Source organism: Staurois parvus, unplaced genomic scaffold (genome assembly GCF_062004578.1).
Source record: "Staurois parvus isolate SC_StPar_1 unplaced genomic scaffold, SC_StPar_1.0 ptg000536l, whole genome shotgun sequence".
NCBI classification, from domain to species: domain Eukaryota; kingdom Metazoa; phylum Chordata; class Amphibia; order Anura; family Ranidae; genus Staurois; species Staurois parvus.
Window position 1 is genome coordinate 1,009,223 of NW_028318332.1, and position 19,456 is coordinate 1,028,678.

Below are 19,456 nucleotides of genomic sequence, written 5' to 3' on the forward strand. Positions count from 1 at the left end.
CTGGGATGTATGACATAACTTGCCTAGGCTTGGAAACCAAGAAGTTACTGAAGAAATGTTAAAAAAACCCCAAAAAGTTTAAAACAAGTAAATATTATATACTTTCCACTCTATTTATGAGATAAAACTGAAGCTCCACTTTGAGAAAGCAATAGCCATCTTTTATTCAGTATGAATAATATTTTTGACAGTGGCATAACAGCGCTAATTATTAAAATAAATAATGTAATAGCTTAACTCATTAGCATGCAGCACATTGATTTACAAATTTAATTTCGATGCATTTATCTATTTTAGCTAAATGTTTTGCTTACCTTTCTTCACTGTAATGAAAATTATGTTTGTCTTACCATAGCTCTTCTGAAACTGACTGCCAAATAGAATGATTCACCTTTATTATCTGCACCTGTACAACCTAAGACCCCATTCAGATATCTCATTGCAGGACCAAGCGTTCACACGTGATTCTTAAAGCGCAATGTGATTGCTCATGTTGTGCATAGGGTAGCCCGCCCACTTCAATCGGCTGCATTATGCACATTTGGTGCCCAAAAGAAGATCCTGCTCCTTTTTGGTCAACAAGCTTAGCTCAATTTTTAAACACACCTTTTGCTGCAATTGCTACACGATTCTTTACATGACAATTGTGGCAGAATGGTATTGCATTTGGGGTGCTATGAAGAATAATGGCACCAAAGCGCGCATCGTGTGTTTTGCTGTGATTTGGAATTGAGGGCAGAATCGCAGCTATTCTGCGTATGATTCCAAATCACTTAATGTGAATGGGGCCTCATTATTGTAAAATGAAAAAGAAAGTAATCTGGATCTCTATAGCTGGGAATAACATAGAAAGCATCTCAGCAAAACTGAAACTCCTCTTGCAGAGGATGCCTCTAAGAGTGATGTACCAAATCCCATTTTAGTCTGCCATATTGCTAGTTGGAACGAGCTCCCCAAAACTGTGTGGTTTATTGATGGTTTACTTTTTTGTGAATAAGTATGAATTCTATGTTTTTTAGGGGCTCAACTCTTCCTTTTATTGATTTTTGCATGGGGTTCCCCCTTAAAATCTAAATCTTAAAATGACCTGAAAAACCTGGTATGAATTAGGAAGGGGAACCACAGCTGAATCAGTTAATTGCAGGCAATTTAAACAGCATTTTTTTTCTTTTGTAAATGTCTGTTTTTCTGCAGCAAGTTGTATACATCATACAGATTTTACTTTAAGCATTAATCAAATCATTGCTCCCTGCCAAACAAAATTTAAATGTTTGTTTTTGGGTGGGTACATGTTTGCAAAGGCAATGCCCACCCCCCTGCATCATTTGTTTGACTATCCCATGTTTGCTACCATAGGAAAAGGTCAGATTACCAAGAACAGAATCACACAAGCCATGATCCATGCTAAAATCTAAACAGTCGTACTGGATAGAGTCACAAAATTTGCTAGGTTATGGCAACCTTGAGTTACACACTTCCTATCCCCACATGTTGGTGACTCCCTGCTGCTCCCCCATTACCATCACCCTTGAACTAGCTTACTACTTTTTATTCAGGACCCAGGTGGCCCCCAGAACCCCCTCCTTCCTATTTTCTCACTGTAGGGACCCTGAATGGCCCTAGAGCTGTGCAGTTATGATTCCTATATAATTTGTATAGTATGTATTTTTGCACACTTTATATTTGATGACTTGAAACTCAACCACCACCAATCTTGTTGTTTTATTGTTTAACAATCTTAATGTACAACCAGCCTTGCTACTGTTAGTATTGTTTTTATTATCCCGTCAGTCCCAGTTCTTCTTATACCCTTTTACTGATAACAATGAAGAGATTGAACATGAAAAAGGTCAGAATTGATTTTTAATATTGGGCTCTCATTGACTTGTTGAATGGTATTTCAAATTTGGCACTTGAACTTCTGTAATGGCCTAACCTGCCTGGAACCAAACCCAGGCATATCCAGCTCATTCCTAATATCGATTATGCAAATCTTGTTATATATATATCTAAACATACAGATGGAGGGAAGATTTTTTATAATTTTTTTTTAAGTAAGTCTCCTGGAGATGTCTGGTTAGATAGTTACATTTAAGTCTCAATGCCCGATTTTAGCATGCATTATACTACATTTAAATACACACTGAGATGTTCTTATGTCCACTAAACTGTGTCCACACTGCAGTTTTTAGTGGATATCAGGCCTCCTAACTGAAGACCAAGCTCACCACTCATTTACATTGGTCCTAATCTGTATAACTTGCGCTGCAGAAATCCACAGGAAGCTTTCTAGTAATGTTATGGCCCATACAATACAGTACAAAAATTCAACATACTGGTGTACAAATTTGATTAAAACCATAGCAACTATCTCAATTGGCACTTCATATTTTGTAATGTGTTTTTAATGACTTTGTTCTTATTCATCAATATTTTACCAACAATCAACCAGACACAAAGCTGTGTTAGGACATATAAAGTGTCCTTTCACATAAGATTTACTCAGTGATACTGTATCTTGAAGCAGTAGTAGTGGTAGTAGCAATATGAGAATGCCTATTGTAGACCTTTACCTCTCGCTTCAGATGAAACTAAGGTACCAATTCAAGAAGTCATTATTTCATTTATATTTAAATTATTTACATTTGTAAGCTTTACAATGAAAACTGTGTGATCTGGTGCTTAACCAGGACCAATTGTAATGCAAACAATATATAACGGAGTCCTTATAAGTCCTAATTACTCTTACAAAGTCCTTATAAGTCCTAGAATTCCAAAAGATACAGAAAATCCAAAGAGGCGCAGGCTGTAGCCGTCCACAGAGTGGGCCCAGCTCTGTAGGGAAGACAGTAAGGGAAGAACAGGAGGTGCCAGCTAAGTGCAGTATGTGTATAAAGATGGTTTATGGTTTATTAAAAAGCGGTTAAAAACACTCACAAGATGGCTAAAAACTTCAGACTTATCAGATAGTAGGTCCTTAGCTTGTTCCTTTAGCAGGGTTTGCCGCTGTCATCTAGGCTTGAAGATGGGATAATGGAGCCGGGACGCCCTGTGTACATCAGGAAGCGTACCCGGAAGCAGCGTGGAATGCATGGTAGAAGTGACATCACCGGAAGGAGAAGAGGATCAGCAGTGGTGTCCCTAGGCAGGTGCGGGGGGATGAATCAGATCTGCGGATTGGGGAGCATAATGAATCGGACTCCGATCCATTATGCTTAATTCGCAGATCCATCCTGCGGGGATCGTTGGAGGGGTGACACCAAGTGTTACCGCACCGGGTGATACCAACCCTAGGGACGCACCTGAGGATCAGGACAAGTGTCAGGCTATCAGGCTATGTGCTCAGAGCTGCTGGTTACTCCTAGAGGCCTCTGAAATCTGAAGTTTTTAGCCATCTTGTGAGTGTTTTTAACCGCTTTTAATAAACCATCTTTATACACATACTGCAATTATCTGACGCCTCCTGTCTTCCCTTATTTGTAAGCTTTTAGTGGAAGCTAGTGTATTGTAAGATAAATCCAATGTGTAAAATCAATGGCTGAGTTTTTAATTTTATTTTGGTTTTAAACAGCCTAATTTTTTTTGTGTTTTTCATATTTAAATACACTACTTTTCTTGCTTTTAATAGCAGTAGTAGTGGCAGTAATATTACAGGCATTATTATTACTTGTAATATTACTGTTGACATTGTTATTAATAAATATCAACACCTTTTTGTATCCTTTTGAAACTTTAAATTACTTTCTGAACAATATTCTGTTTGGATTAAAATGTTATGGTTTAATTAAATCAAAAGTAAGAGTATTTATAATATAAAATACATAATTTAAGTGTCTCATTGCATTTTTGAATTGGTTAAATTAGTGTAATCTGAGGTCCGAAATCTTTTCAGCAAATCCTAAGGAATCCTCATGGTGGTGCTGTTTCATCTTCAGTGCCCATCACTTTGATTTGAATGAAAATAACACAGGAGCTGCACATATGCTTGAAAACATGTGGTTGAGGTTCTGTGAAATGACCCATTTTCAGCAGGATGTAGTTCTGAAGAATGATACTTCTGCTGACACGCTGATGAGACGTAATCGCAGCACACCTACAATTTCTTTTACTCCAGACATGGCCTTAAACTTATTTTGATGCTCAGCAGCAAGGTGTAATTACCTAAACAAAAGGAAATACATTCAGTATGCCACCCGTCCTTTATGAGCACAACATTTTCTTCACCAGTAATCTCTAACAAAAAGCTACATAAATGATAAGCATTGACTTAAATACAGTTTTTACTCTAAAAAAATATAGTGTCACACAATTGTCCTAGCCAGCTGAGTGGAAATAACAATGAATAACCTGGGGTCATGTCTTGCAGAGAGATGTGTGTATGGAACGTCACCACTGGTCACTGCATTGAGAATGTCAAGCTCCCGTATAGGCACACAGCAATCTGCGTAAGTATCAGCATGGACTTGTCACTGCAAAATTTGCTGTGAAAATGCTTATTGGGGACCTTTAACCTTCATTTGAAATGCAACCAAAGCACCACTTTAAGAAGATCCTGTTCTATTCATATTTTAATTGTTGTTTGAATCTTTAAGCCTTTAGTTGGAGCTTTAGCTTTCAGTAACATATAGGCAAAACAGATTCATTGTGTAAAATCAATAGATGAGTTTTATTTGTATTTTGTTATTTAAAAGACTCATTTTTTGCAGAAAGGCCATCTAGCCCCTTGCCTACAGGCAAAGACAGCCTGTGCCTTCATATATTTCAAAGTGCAGTTTTTCTCTATAGAATCTTGCAAGCAGTAACTTTCCATTAAGTCATACATACATATTTATTTTATAAAAGCAGTTGGGAACTCTGCAGCTTTAGAGATTAGCAGTCAAAGGAAAGATGCCATAGGAGTTGCCTAGGGGGCAGTTTAATTAAAATATACTCCAGATTTCAAAATAACATTTACATGTTGTTACAATTTGATATTATACCACAGCATTAGCTGTATTTATATATATATATATATATATATATATATATATATATATATACATATATACTTATTTTCATCCCTTTTTAAATTTAATAAGGTACATTTACATTTTATCATGTATTGCCTTAAAGAGTGGATTTACCATTTCAGACTTTCTTTAATTTGTAAACTCATTAACAGTGTCAGCAAACTGTTGCCTTCCCCACTGATAAAGCTGAAGGTGTCCATTTTAAATGCTTAAGCATGTGAAAGGGAAACAAAAAATAAATATATATATATATATATATACACACACACACACAGTAAAGGTGATCAGCGCCTGCAAATTATGGGTTTGCAGTACAGCATAAATTGAATTTATGTAAATTCACAGAAAGTACTTGTTTATGTGTGAATGTACAATACGTTTTATTTATCCTGCAACCCCTTTGGATATATATTTATATATATATATTGTAAGTGAGCATTCACTGTAAAGCAAAAAGTAAATCAATTCCTCAGTGTAAAATGATAGCTGAAAAATATGTGATTTTTACCGTAGAATATGTTTAGGATGGCTATCTGATAATGAAATCATTATATAGGTGAAATTAGAAACTAACATATGACTATCTTACCACCTCTAGCTCAGCTGAATTAGCTGTCAGAGATGTTAAATCTAGAGCTAAATGATATTTCTCATTTGAAGCAATCACCACCTTCAGAGATGATGAGGTCACCATAGAAGAGAGCTGGGATGGCAGTTAAATCCTTACTGCTCCAGTTAACCTTATGTGTGCTTTTATAATGACTACCAAACTGCAATAAGTCAAAGGTTTTAATTCCATCTTTTACTTTTTCATAGATTTATTCAACCTAGCTTACTGCACAATAGCAGACAGTTAAGTTAAATATATTTCTTATGGGCCATATTTAATTAGTTATATACATTTTCTTTTATATATTGCTCTGTATAAGTTATATATTATGAGCATGGGGCATAAATGCTATGCAGTCTCCCCAGCAGCTTTGGCAATCACACACACAGACCCTCTGCCTTCCAGATGGGCAGTTCTTCTATGAGAGAGTGACACCCAGATTGCAGCTTGTGACACCATATATCTTTACTGCTGTTTGCCTCTTTAAGTCTTGTAATACACACTGGGGGACATTTATCAATACTGTCTTAATGATTGTGGTTACTAATCTGTGGCAAGGTAGGAGCAGATTTATTATCTGGAAACAGGTTGCATAATAAATTAGATTACCTGCGCATGTTTAAAAATTGCTCCTTAGTACTTCTTAAATCTGCACCAGATGTGCAGCTAAATAAACTTAGTTGTGGCAGAAGAGAAGATAGGCAGGCAGATGCTATTTGGCCAAACAGTCACTGAGAACTAAATCTGTTGCCTTGTTTGCAAAACTGACCCAAAGACTCTTTTTAACAATTTTGCATGCAAATTGCACATTAATTGCACAACAACTGCTTTTATAAATGTCTCCCACGGTGTACTGCACAGATGGCAACAGGAGCAAAGACTGCAGGTAATTCAGGCTGTACACAAAATGACAGGTTCATCCTACTCCAAACTGATTCAGCAGCTTCAGAGTGACAGTCCTACAACTGCTTGATAAATTCTTTTTAATTGGTGACAGTCCTTCCACAGCTTGAACTATGTCTGGCATCACCCCCTGGAGGATTTCAGGCACACTTCACCAATACACTGCAATCTTACAGCCAGTGAAGATGCTGTTGCTTTAACACTCCACCACAAGCAACATGCTGTGCTTGGTATTTACATATACAAGACGATGAGAATTCCCCTTTGAACCATGATCTTCTATCTCAGACCAATTGTTCAATATCATTATTATTAACTCCAGCTAACTCACGGTAAAGAAGAATTCCAGGTATGAATATTTTAAAATAGTTTCTAGGTCCAGCTTGGACCAGTGTAACTCTACCGATATAGCATACCTGTGGCATCTCTATAGAAGCTGGAAATCACTAAAGTAGACACTGTTGTTACTGTGATCTTCACTAGCTTCCGGATCCCGTGCCAAGAGGCTTCTATGCTGCATTTTGAAGAAAGGAGATCAACTGCCAGGCACAGACTCTATTCAGAAATTGATATGCATTTTCCTAATAAACGCAAAGTGTTCTCTGATTGCATGAGAGAGAGGCTGCGTGGTGATATCATGCTTTCTCCCTCATCCAATCAGAGAATACATTGCATTCATTGAGAAAATGAAAAGCATTCTCTAAATGGCAACCATGTTGAGTGTTCAGAAGACAGTAGGGCAGCTGCTAAAAAATGGGACTAAAACCCGGAACAGGACTGGGAAGCAAGTGGAGATCACTGGAGCCGTGTCTATTTCCAGCTCTAGAGGGATCTCACAGGTATGCTATATGCTTACTATAGTTACATTGGTCCAAGCTAGACCAACGTAGCTATGTAAAAATATTCATAGTTGGAATTTTTCTTTAACCACTTACAGCCCAGCCTATTGCAAAATGATGGCCAGGCAGGACTTTCGGAGTTCCAGGTGGACGTCATATGACATCCTCCAAGAACGCACCTAGTGCGCAGCTGTGTGGCCATGCTGCATCTGTCGCCAGCTGTGTCCACCAAATAATAAAAACCCAGCGGTGATTAAACACCACCAAAAGAAGGGTCTATTTGTGTGGAAAAAAAATGCTAAAATGTTATATGGGTACAATGTGGCATGACTGCGCAATTGTCATTCAAAGTCCGACAGCGCTGAAAGCCAAAAATTGGCCTAGGCAGGAAGAGGGTGAAAGTGCTCGTATTGAAGTGGTTAAAAAGTTGCAGTATTGTGTATAGTAAATAGTATGTAAAGTATTGCAGTATTGTGTATAGTAAATAGATGCTAAAACTTGACGAAGAAGGTTATTTTTATTCACATGAATGCTTCAAGGGAATCTGCAAGTGCAGAAATACAGGGACTGCTCTCGCTGACTTGATTTTTAAATCTGTAGGCTTGTGAATTGTCCTCCTGATCCTGGCTTCACCACTAAGTGAGTCATTGACCTGGAACAAGTGATGACTTTTTGTACTTTTCCAGCGTCTTACTTGTTCCACACCAGTATTTACTTATGTAGTGAAGCAAGGATCAGGATGACAATCCTGGAGTCCGCACCTTTAAAGTCATGAGTAGCAGCTCCAAATGTTATATTCTTACAGATTCACTTTAGAAGAAAAGACTTGCAATGGAGTTTTTTATTGTGATTTTTGTTGCTTGTAAGGAAAATAATAACTAAAATCAAGGAGGATTTGTCAGCTCTCGGATTTATCTGTCATGTGACCCCACAGGCTAAAAGAGATATTTATATCAGTATAATCATCATCCTTAGTGCCCTCTTTCAGAGGTTCTCCAGATTACAGCGTGAAGTATAAGAATCCATGGTGGTGTTATGGTCTTACTGTGAGATATTCACTTTTCATACCCAGCACTGAACTACATACATTGCTGAGAGACATTATTATTATTATTATACAGGATTTATATAGCGCCAACAGTTTGCTCAGCACTTTACAATATAAAGGGAGACAATACATTTCAATACAAGAGCGATATAATGGCCCTGCTCCTTGGAGCTTACAATGTTCTTCTGAATGTAAAAAATAACAATATTACACTACATTAAAAGTTAATTCTAATGATCCATATGTCATAGGGAAACCAAGAGATTCAAAACTGAGTGTGAAACTAGTAATAGTCTGGATTCGGCCTAGGCTTAAAAAATATCACTTTTACAAGACTTTAGCATTTATCTTTTCAGCCCTTAAACGCTCCTCTAGGTACGCCTATGGAGGAGATTTACTAAAACTGGCGCACAAAATCTGGTGTAGCTTTGCATAGAAATCAATCAGCTTCCAGGTTTTATTGCCAACGCTTAAAGCGGTAGTAAACTCCGCTTTGCAACTTGTATCTACTAGTAAGCTTATTATAAGGCTTATCTGTAGGTACGGTGAATATCTCCTACACTTGCGGTGTTTAGGAGATATTCTCATGGGATACAGCCGGTGATATCACCGACGCGGGAGCTCTGAAGGGACAGCATACTCATTTTATCCCTTCAGAGCTCTGTGCTGTGGCCGGGACTCCCATGTGTATGTGCAGGAGTGACATCATCGCGGCTTGGCCAGTCAAGCTGCCATAGCCCCACAGCCCTGAAAGAAGACCTGGTGAAGATTGAAGCCCTGGTGAAGATTGAAGCCCTGGTGAAGATTGAAGACCTGGTGAAGATTGAAGACCTGGTGAAGATTGAAGACCTGGTGAAGATTGAAGACCTGGTGAAGGTTTTTCTCCATCTCCGTGCTAATGAGACCCCAGCACTGATGGAGAGGGGCAGGGAAGGGTCAAACTAGGATGCTGTGCAGGCAGCTGACATCCTCCTTATTAATTGATGATGTCATTGGTTGTCAGGACACCGACGGCTAGAAGGTCGTAATGGTGCACAATGAAAACCTGTGGCTTTGTGTAACTAAAAGGCAGGCTTGTTCCACTCACTGGCTTGTATACAAGTTTTGGCCAATTTTTAGACATTTTGCCAAGGCACCCCTGAAGAAATCTCATGGCACCCTGGTTGAGAAAGGCTGGCTTAAACCACCTGGGGCCATTTTTTTTTTAAAGAAAGTTTACTACCACTTTAATTGAACAAGCTGAAGTTAGAAGTTGACTAGGTACCATGCACCATTTTCAGTAAATCTCTCCCTATGTGCCCATGCACACATAGACATTTACAGGCGTATTAGAAGAAAAACATTTACAGACTGAAAAAATAATCAAATGCACGTTCAGGAGAGGCACTAAAGAGCAGAAAACCTGCCCAATGCTCCTAAACTCTAGACACTGGGTGCTTTTGAGAGTTTGAGCATTAATGCATTCCAATGGCAAGAATAAATTAATATTCCGGCCAGTGTAATCCATTAGTGTTCAAACACTTAATACACCTAAATGTGCCCTATTCGTGTATGCAGTACGTGGTTTTGGACACGTTTTTAACCTCTTGGCGCTGGCTGAACGCAAATGTGCGCCCTCCCGGCATCTGGGCCTAGACGTCGAGTTGCTCTTGCAACTGGGCCCTGCCATTCCGCCACTGGGGGGGGCCCAAGATGGCCAAACAGTGCTCGGGTTCAGGTGGGCTGGCGCAGTGACATCTGTAAAAAGGAGGAGGGTAGGTCAGCACACAGTCGCTGCTGCAATAAAAATCTTGCATTCCGGACACCAACCTGGATGGCACATCTCTCCCTCAGTTCTCCATCACCAGGAGCTCGGACTCTGACCAAGCTGACATCTCCATTGCTGGCGCCATTTTGTTGAAGTCTCCTATATACACATAGTAGAGTTGGTCTTCAACAATATGGTGCCAGTAATGGAGACAAATAACACTGAACGGGCGGGTAATATGAAGAGGGGGAGTGGGAGTGCCGGGAGGAGAAGAGAAGAGGATGATGACTGAGCCTGCCCTGCATCCGAGCAATAGAGGAGGTAAGGATAGTGTGACAGCTCCAGCCAGGCTACACAGAATCTATGGGGGATCACTGTGGTCAACAGAGTTCCCCCCTCCACATCATCCCCTTTTACATCAAAGTCTACAGGATTTCCCCTTACAGTGAAAGGGAGAACTATGTGACCCTGGACCCTGACACAAGTAAAAAAATAATAAAAAAATACTAGATATTAATAAATAAATAATAATTAACCCCTAACCCTTAAAAAATATAACAAATTATTATCATCATTATTTTCATTATTATTATTAATACTAATAATAATAAAAATAAACACTTGAACCTAAACATCTAAACACGAACAAAAAATATATTATCAATAATAATATTAATAATAATAATTAATGAATAAATGAAAAATAATTACACAAATAAATAAAAATAATCATAAATAAATATTTGGAATTGTAAATTAGTATACTAATGATAATTAACCCATAACCTTAATCCCAAAACCTAAAAAAATAGTAAATAATAATAACAATACTTTTTATTATTATTATTGTTATTAATAATGTATATATTCGGGTGCTTATTATTATTACTATTATTAATAATAATAATAATAATAATAATTTATTTCATTTCATAAGGTTAGGGGGTAATTATTTATTTATTTATGATTCATTAATCATGATTTTTTTATTTATTTGTGTATTTATTTTACATTTATTTATTCATATACTATTAATATTTTTTATATTACATTTTTTCATTTGAGCAGAAAATCGCTCAAAACGCACGCAAAAATGCGCACAAAGTTGTTAATCACACATTTCTATTCTTTTCTATGGGAATAAAACCGCGTCAGAATGGTGCATATCTGCCCAAATTGAGCTACAAAAGTAGCTCCAAAACTTTTTGGAGCTTCAGGCGTTCTGCTTCAGGCAAATTGGAGTGGACATGTGAACCATCTCCATAGAGTAATATTGTATTTTTCCCCTGAGAGTTTTGGAGCTTCGAGCTTTGCGCTACAAAACTCTCAGGTGTGAATGCAGCCTATGGAATGTTTGATTCTAGGCCTAACAATTTGTAAGATATTTAGCTGCATCCTTCTGTAGTAATGTAGACAGGATCCTTGACCGATTTGCCAAAGCATCCCTGTAATCACAGACATGTCTATACTACTCAGGTTCCATGGTTAGTGAGATTCATTCAGCTCCGTATCTGCACTGCATCAGCCACAAACCTGAATAATGTATCTGTAGTTTGGGGATGAATTCACAACGTAATCCCTGCTTCTCAGAGACAGAGTAGAAGTTTTACAGAGCTGCAGGTGAGATCTGATGTTGTGGTAACAAAACACTGCTCAAGGCAAGCTTCTAGCTATACTGGCTGCGGGTACAAACGACTCAACAGGCTCCATCAGCTCCTAAAAATCCATACTAGTCAGAAGAAAAGCCACACATCTACCAAGTCCTTTTTTTCTATTTCAAATAACTTTATTTTTCATAGAGCATGACCCCTCACTATGTTAGTTATGAAAAGGAGGACAGGAGTCTGGCGGTGAAGTGTCATGCTCTTTGAATATTAAAGTGTTTACAAGAGAAAAAGGACATGGCGAATATGGAGCTTTTCTTTGGATTTGTCAGATCTGATATTCTAGACCTAAGAACTGATGAACAGTGGATACATGAAAATAGCATCTTTGTTCACAATGTACACCCAAACTCTAGAAAGATATAAAAAGACTACAAAAACCTCCCTGAACGTAGATTTATTAAAAAATACATTAATTAATGTAATAATAAACATATACCTGCGTTAATTGCTAATTCCCTACAGCTTTAGTCACATCGCTGACCTGTAATGAAGTATGTCCCACAGTGTGCAGGCAGCTAGATCCTAGAAATATCTTCATTGCAGGGATGCTGGTCCTCTTCCTGTCTCAGAAGTTCTGGTGCTGTCCTGGGTGTGCAGGCAGAACATCTGTACAGATGATTCAATGGGGACAGGCTTCCTCCTCCATAGAGAATTTTTTTTCATTGATTACAGCCCTGGCCAAAAGTTTTGAGAATGACACAAATAATAATCTACCTGCAAGGAAACATGTGCAGTCATCATTGGTTTGCACAAAAAGGGATTCACAGGCAAGGATATTGCTGCTACTAAGATTGCACCTAAGTCAACCATTTATCAGATCATCAAGAACTTCAAGGAGAGAGGTTCAATTGCTGTGAAGAAGGTCTCAGGGCACCCAGGAAAGTTCATAAAGAGCCAGGACCATCTCCTAAAATCAATTCAGCTGCGGGATCGAGGTACCACCAGTGAAGAGCTTTCTCAGGAATGGCAGCAGGCAGGCGGGAGTGCATCGGCACGCACAGTGAGGTGAAGACTTTTGGAGGATGGCCTCGTGTCAAGAAGGTTGGCAAAGAAGCCACTTCTCTCCAGGAAAAACATCAGGGACAGACTGATATTATGCAAAAGGTACAGGGATTGGACTGCTGAGGACTGGGGTGAAGTCATTTTCTCTGATGAATCCCCTTTCTGTTTGTTTGGGGAATCCGGAAAAAACCTTTTCCAGAGAAGAAATAGTAAGCGCTACCATCAGTCCTGTGTCATACCAACAGTAAAGCATCCTGAGACCATTCATGTGTGGGGTTGCTTCTTAGCCAAGGGAGTGGGTTCACTCACAATTTTACCTAAGAACACAGCCAATAATAAAGAATGGTACAAAAAATTCTTTGAAAGCAACTTCTCCCAACCATCCAAGAACAGTTTGGTGATGAACAATGCCTTTTCCAACCTGAGGGATCACCTTGCCATAAGTAAAAAGTGATAACTAAGTGTCTTGGGGAACAAAACATCAACATTTTGGGAAGGAAACTCTCCACACCTTAATCCCATTGAGAACATGTGGTCAATCCTCAAGAGGGGGGTAAACAAACCCACCCCACAAATTATGACAAACTCCAAGCATTCGATTATGCAAGAATGGGCTGCCATCAGTCAGGAAGTGGCCCAGAAGTTGTTTGACAGGATGCCAGAGCAAATTGCAATGGTCTTGAAAAAGAAGGGTCACCACTGCAAATATTGACTCTTTGCATAAACTCAATGTAATTGTCAATAAAATCTTTGCCACTTATGAAGTGTTTGTAATTATACTTCAGTATACCATAGTAACATCTGACAAAAAGATCTAAAAACACTGAAGCAGCAGACTTTGTGAAAACTAGTATTTGTGTCATTCTCAAAACTTTTGGCCAGAACTGTATACTGCCTGTTACATGATGTCTGAGTGGGGGAAGAAACTAATCAGTCACATGATTCTCTACCCCCTTCACTGATTATGTTACAAGCAGTGAAATCAATGAAATAACTTTTCTCAATCAAGGAAAAGGGATGCGGGGGGTGTCCCCATCAGATCACCTGTAGTGTTGCTCTGCCTGAAGACCCATAGCCATTAAACATTGCAGCACCGGAGGTTCAGAGATGGAAGAGGACAGGCATCCCTGCAGTTAAGATTTATCCAGGATCCAGCTGCCTGCACAGTGATGAATCAGAAGCTGTAGGGATTTATTTTTTCTGCTAAACTTCAGCTTTAAAATAGAAGGTTAGCTTGGCAGTGCCATCCTCTTAAAGCAATATTAAACTCTGTAGACAAAAATAAATTGATCCACTTTAGGTTTGTGCCATGTACATTATGACAGATTTACCGTTCAAATGGAGCCCTCCAGCACTGAGCTGTCACTGCTGTCACCTTTATCTTCTCCCGGTCTTCCTTCCATGTTCACGCTTTCTATGGGCGAGCCATGATGAAGTCACTCCTGCACAAGAGTCATTATTGGTGCGTTTCCCTTCTCTGCAAACACAGCACGCTTAGTGTTTGTCAGTGCAGAGTACTGAGCATGCTCTAATGACATCATCAGCTGGAGCCGATGTTAATATCTAATAAACCACTCAAGCCAGTGTTTATGTCATTGATGAAAATATTTTCATCTTCATTTTTGTCATCTGCATGTTCTCAGTGACAAAAATTAAACATAAATCAATTCCAGTTTTCGTCAGTTGACGAAAACTCAGACGAAAATCAATTCCAATTTTCACCAATGAACAAAAATGTGAGGGAGGGACATTTACCCATCTGAACTTCAGCTATCCTCGGAACACCGCCTGTCTGTTAAGTAAAAAAAACCCCAGCCCCCTGACTCTATCGGCAAGCTGTACTGGCTGAGAGACGCGAGCTCCCTCTGTCTTCCTGCTGCCTGGGAGTTCTGGAACAATGCCCTGTTGTAATGAAAAATACTGGGTGCAATAACTAAAAACAAGTCATATACACGCACACAATCAGCATGTAGTGATGAAGGTAGCTTTTAATCAGTATTTAAACCATTACATATTCTACGCATGTGAAAGGCTATCTACCAAATGAACACCTACCCTGGCACATCATAGCATTCACCAGACACTCCAAGAAATAACAGAATCCAACTGCAATATTCTTGCACTGTCAAAACCTCCGCTTTTATTATCACACGACACATAGGAGGATATATCTTATAGTCATCACAATAATACACACAAGTAAGAGTGTGAGCATTACAGCATGAAATAGACACATCATTTGAAAGTGTAACAGCATAGAATTATTACATTACCAAAGCTATGTTAGAAGCTGGGAGGGACAAATCCCATCAAAACCAAACTGCCCAGGAGGGTCACGGAGAAGCCATAGGCGCGACCAGTCGATGAGCCCATATAGCCTTGGCAAAAATCCCAGCATCAGAGCGTTCTCTGGCCACTAGGGGGGGTTGGCTTATACTGGTCTCGCCCGGACCTCCGCCTTATAAATCCATTTTCTGTAAGCTGTCTAATAGTGGGTGGCGCCACACCCACCACAGGAGGAGCTAGCAGAAGGGTTCTGCGATGATAACAGAGTCACGTTCAACCACCATATTCGTTATCTGAAAAGTCACACCTTTGCTTCTTATCTACCCCAAAACCTCTTTTCATCTCCCCCAGACTTAAGGATTTCTAACTTAGACATCTTTAAACAGGTTTTTAATGTGAGGTTACTAGATGTCATAAACACGTTTCTTTCCATAAACAAGTTTTTATCTTGCTCTCAGCAGAATATCTTGTGACTTTGTTCCTTTGACTTAGAGAAATGACACATCAGTCACCTCTCATGCCCCTGGCATTTGGGCAACAATGCTTTATTGTAAAAATTACCCAAGAAACAAAGGGTCCAAGGCCAACACTTTTCATAGGCATTACATCTGCCAACCAAAAAAGAGGAACTCCTCCATCAGATTCGTGTCTGTCTGGATATGACATGGTGAATGTTTCCCCTCCAAGAAAGGTAGTAGCACTTAGAACTGTGCAATATAACAGCCTCCCCAGACCGTCCAGTTCTCTGTCCTATGCACTCCCTCACTCCCATTTACTTCCCTATCCCCACTTGAAGCCTAAGTCTGTATCTGTAGTGCAAGTTCAAATCCTTATACCATAAATAATAACATGTTATTAGATGTTTACTCCAGACATATATAATGAGTTTGAAAATTCTAGAGAAATGCTTAAAGTATAACTAAAGGCAAATTTTTTTTTACATTTTGGATAGAGTGGAGAGGGATTAGGACACCTGTCAGTTCTTATTGCTGCCTGTGCTCCTGTTAAGGAGATTTACCCTCTCTATTTGTCGTATTAACCATTAATATTGAAAGTGAAGGTAAAAGAAAATCCCAAATTTTGGGTTGTTCCCATGAAAGTATTATAGGGAAAAATCTTCCAATGGGTACACTAGTTTAAGTGACCTGGGGGGTCCTCAGGGGATTCCTTTAATTTTCAGGGATTTCCTCTCACTTCCTGTTTTAGGCATGGGACAAGAAGTGAAGGGAAATCTCTGCAATGGGACACAAATGGCAAAAAAAATTCTGACAGGGGTTATAACCCTCCCTTGCTCTAATCAAAATGAAAACAATTTGCCTATAGTTCTATTTTAAATAATGCATTACAATTTAACTAAACCCATTAGCAGGGGCAGACTGACAACTCATGGGGCCCCCGGGCAATAGGGGATCAAGGGGCCCCCGTGTCCTCGCCCACACCCAAAAAAGCCTATGAAAAAAACAGTGAAAGGTACCAGGGGCATCTCATGGAGCCCCCTACTGACCCCAGGCCCTTGGGCAGAGCCTGAGTGCTCAAATGGTCAGTCCACCCCTGCCCATTAGATTTTAGTCTACTAAAATGTACTGGAGATTTTAGTCAATTAAAATACTACTATAACTATAACAATTCAGACGACTAAAATACATAAAACAAAAATGGCAGTTTAGTCAAAAGACTATAACGGAGTCTAAATCATAATTTGACGTTTGATAGTTGATATTTGACTGGTTCAGGCCATTTCCAAGGCACCTACAGGGGAGACTTTTTATAAGCTTACCTATAGGGCAAAGTTAAACATTTCACTTCAGTACAACTTTAGCTTCAGTTTGAACATAAAAAAGTATACGGTAAGTATGTGTCCAATTTTCAATAGTATACTGTACTGTATATTTTAAACTTGATCATAGGACAAACCCAGTAAGGCACAAGCTCAGTAATTTTGCCTTTACTGAATGAGCCTTACTGAATCAGAGAAAAGATCATTAAGACAATGCAGCTATTGCTTCTTTAGCAAGAAAGACCTGTAGTTACACACCAGAGTGCACTTTGCTGGCAAAATCTTTAATTACAACACAGCTGACAAAGGGATAAAAAATTATATTTGCATGCTGAATTATTCCTTAATGCTACTGCTAAGAGATAGTCATAATGCCTATCTGTCGATAAAGGGTGCCTTGTTCAGTAAATAAAGGCAGATGGCTGTTTGTGCTTGTTTTAGCAATCTTTAATTTAAAAAAAAACATTTATGGACATTAATTTTTTTTTTACATGTTATTGTTTGTTATAGTTGAAATGCTATAGTTTTATGGTAATTGTTTTTTATAATTTGTAGGAAAAAAAGCAGGTTTTTTTGCTAATCCTACTGTTTTTGATGCTAAAAGTGAATGTCTTTAACAATATGGTTCTTCATTCAATAAACACATTTAATTTTATTTTGCTCTCGTTGGCTGACAGTACTACCATTGCTCATTCCGAATGACAGGGGAAGGCTGGCTGCTCTGCTGTGGTCACTATCAAGATGTCCTCATTGTTGATGCAAAGACCTTGCAAGTCCTTCATAGTTTCAAGTCACAGTCTTCAGATTGGATTAGTTGCATGTGCATTGTTCACTCTACCAGGATTCAAGGTACTGTAGTGACAGAAGGATACATATAAGTGAATAATTAACATTTGACCTAAGTCTCTCCCAGGATATGGTCTCATATCAGTGTACAGTTGGAGTGTCATATTATGAACAAGTATAACTTTCTGGACACATATGCATGATATCTAGTTTTCACTGGCATTTTATTTTATCCATATGATACATAGTAATTTCAGGATTTACAGTATATGCATATGTTCATATATGTCATGATATATATGTCATCAGTATGCCTCTTATCCTTATTGTATTTTAAATAAAATGTTGTTCCCCTTGAGGACATACTGTATTTTCCCATAGCTTCTCACCTATTGGAGAATCAAACTGAAAGATGCCAGGGAACCATTTTTCAGGCTGGAATGGCAAAAGCATTAAATGGAAGGATTTCATTTGCTCTCTAGCAAATGTTTATACAACATCAAATAATTAATATTCTGTAGTTATATAGAAAAATTTAAGGGTACATTTGTAATAGGTAATGGCAGGCCTGAATGTGTGGGCAGGCTATTTAGGCCTATAGGTGCTGAAATGCTAGAGAAGTAATGGGTGAGCTTGTCCATTAATATAGATCATTGTATTGCCCTCTGTGCTACAGGCCAGAGGCTTTGTGCCTGCAGATGTCTGCTAGCAACTGGAGAAATTCCCAACTGTCAGTGGTAGATGCTGGGAAATGTCCAACTGTGGTCAGTGTGCCCATCATCCTTAGTGTAGTTGGATGGCAAAATGCAAGATATAACAACCTTTAGTATAACAGCAGAAATAATAGAGTTAAATCTATTATATAATTACATTTACCCTTTTATTTTCTGTTTAGAAGATTCATTGGTTGCAATATCAGCTTCTGGTGACCTAAAAGTATGGGACCTCTCATCGTCTGTTAACAGCATACAGGTCAGTAAAAAAAAAAGATATAGATATATATATATACGTACACACACACACACACACACAATATTGCCAAAAGTATTGGGACGCCTACCTTTACACGCACATGAACTTTAATGGCATCCCAGTCTTAGTCCATATGGTTCAAAATTGAGTAGGCTCACCCTTTGCAGCTATAACTGTTTCAACTCTTCTGGGAAGGCTGCCCACAAGGTTTAGGAGTGTGTCTATGGGAATGTTTGACCATTCTTCCAAAAGCGCATTTGTGAGGTCGGGTACTGATGTTGAATGAGAAGCCTGGCTCACAGTCTGCACTTTAATTCATCCCAAAGGTGTTCTATGTGTTGAGGTCAGGACTTTGTGCAGGTCAGTCAAGTTCCTCCACCCCAAACTTGCTTATCCATGTCTTTATGGAACTTGCTTTGTGCAGTGGTGCACAGTCATGTTGGAACAGGAAGGGGCCATCCCCAAACTGTTCCCACAAAGTTGGCAGCATGAAATTGTCCAAAATGTCTTGGTATGCTGACGCCTTAAGAGTTCCCTTCACTGGAACTAAGGGGCCAAGCCCAACCCCTGTAAAACAACCGCACTCCATAATCCCCCCTCCACCAAACTTTACACTTGGCACAATGCAGTCAGGCAAGTATCATTCTCTTGCCAAACCCAGACACATCCATTGGATTGCCAGACAGAGAAGCGTGATTTGTCACTCCAAAGAACACATCTCCACTGCTCTAGAGTCCAGTGGTGGCGTGCTTTACACCACTACATCCCATGCTTTGCATTGCACTTGATGATATAAGGCTTGGATGCAGC

The 19,456-nt window shown here is 39.0% G+C and overlaps 1 protein-coding gene across 1 annotated transcript in view; it reads left to right on the forward strand.

The window, feature by feature from the left end:
- WDR72 (WD repeat domain 72) overlaps positions 1 to 19,456 on the forward strand; it is a 379,206-nt gene that overhangs the window by 105,925 nt on the left and 253,825 nt on the right. Inside the window, exons 4-6 of the mRNA XM_089690609.1 lie at positions 4,367 to 4,445; positions 17,566 to 17,737; positions 18,570 to 18,646. Coding sequence (XP_089546735.1) covers positions 4,367 to 4,445; positions 17,566 to 17,737; positions 18,570 to 18,646 — 328 coding nt within the window. The remainder of the gene's footprint in view (positions 1 to 4,366; positions 4,446 to 17,565; positions 17,738 to 18,569; positions 18,647 to 19,456) is intronic.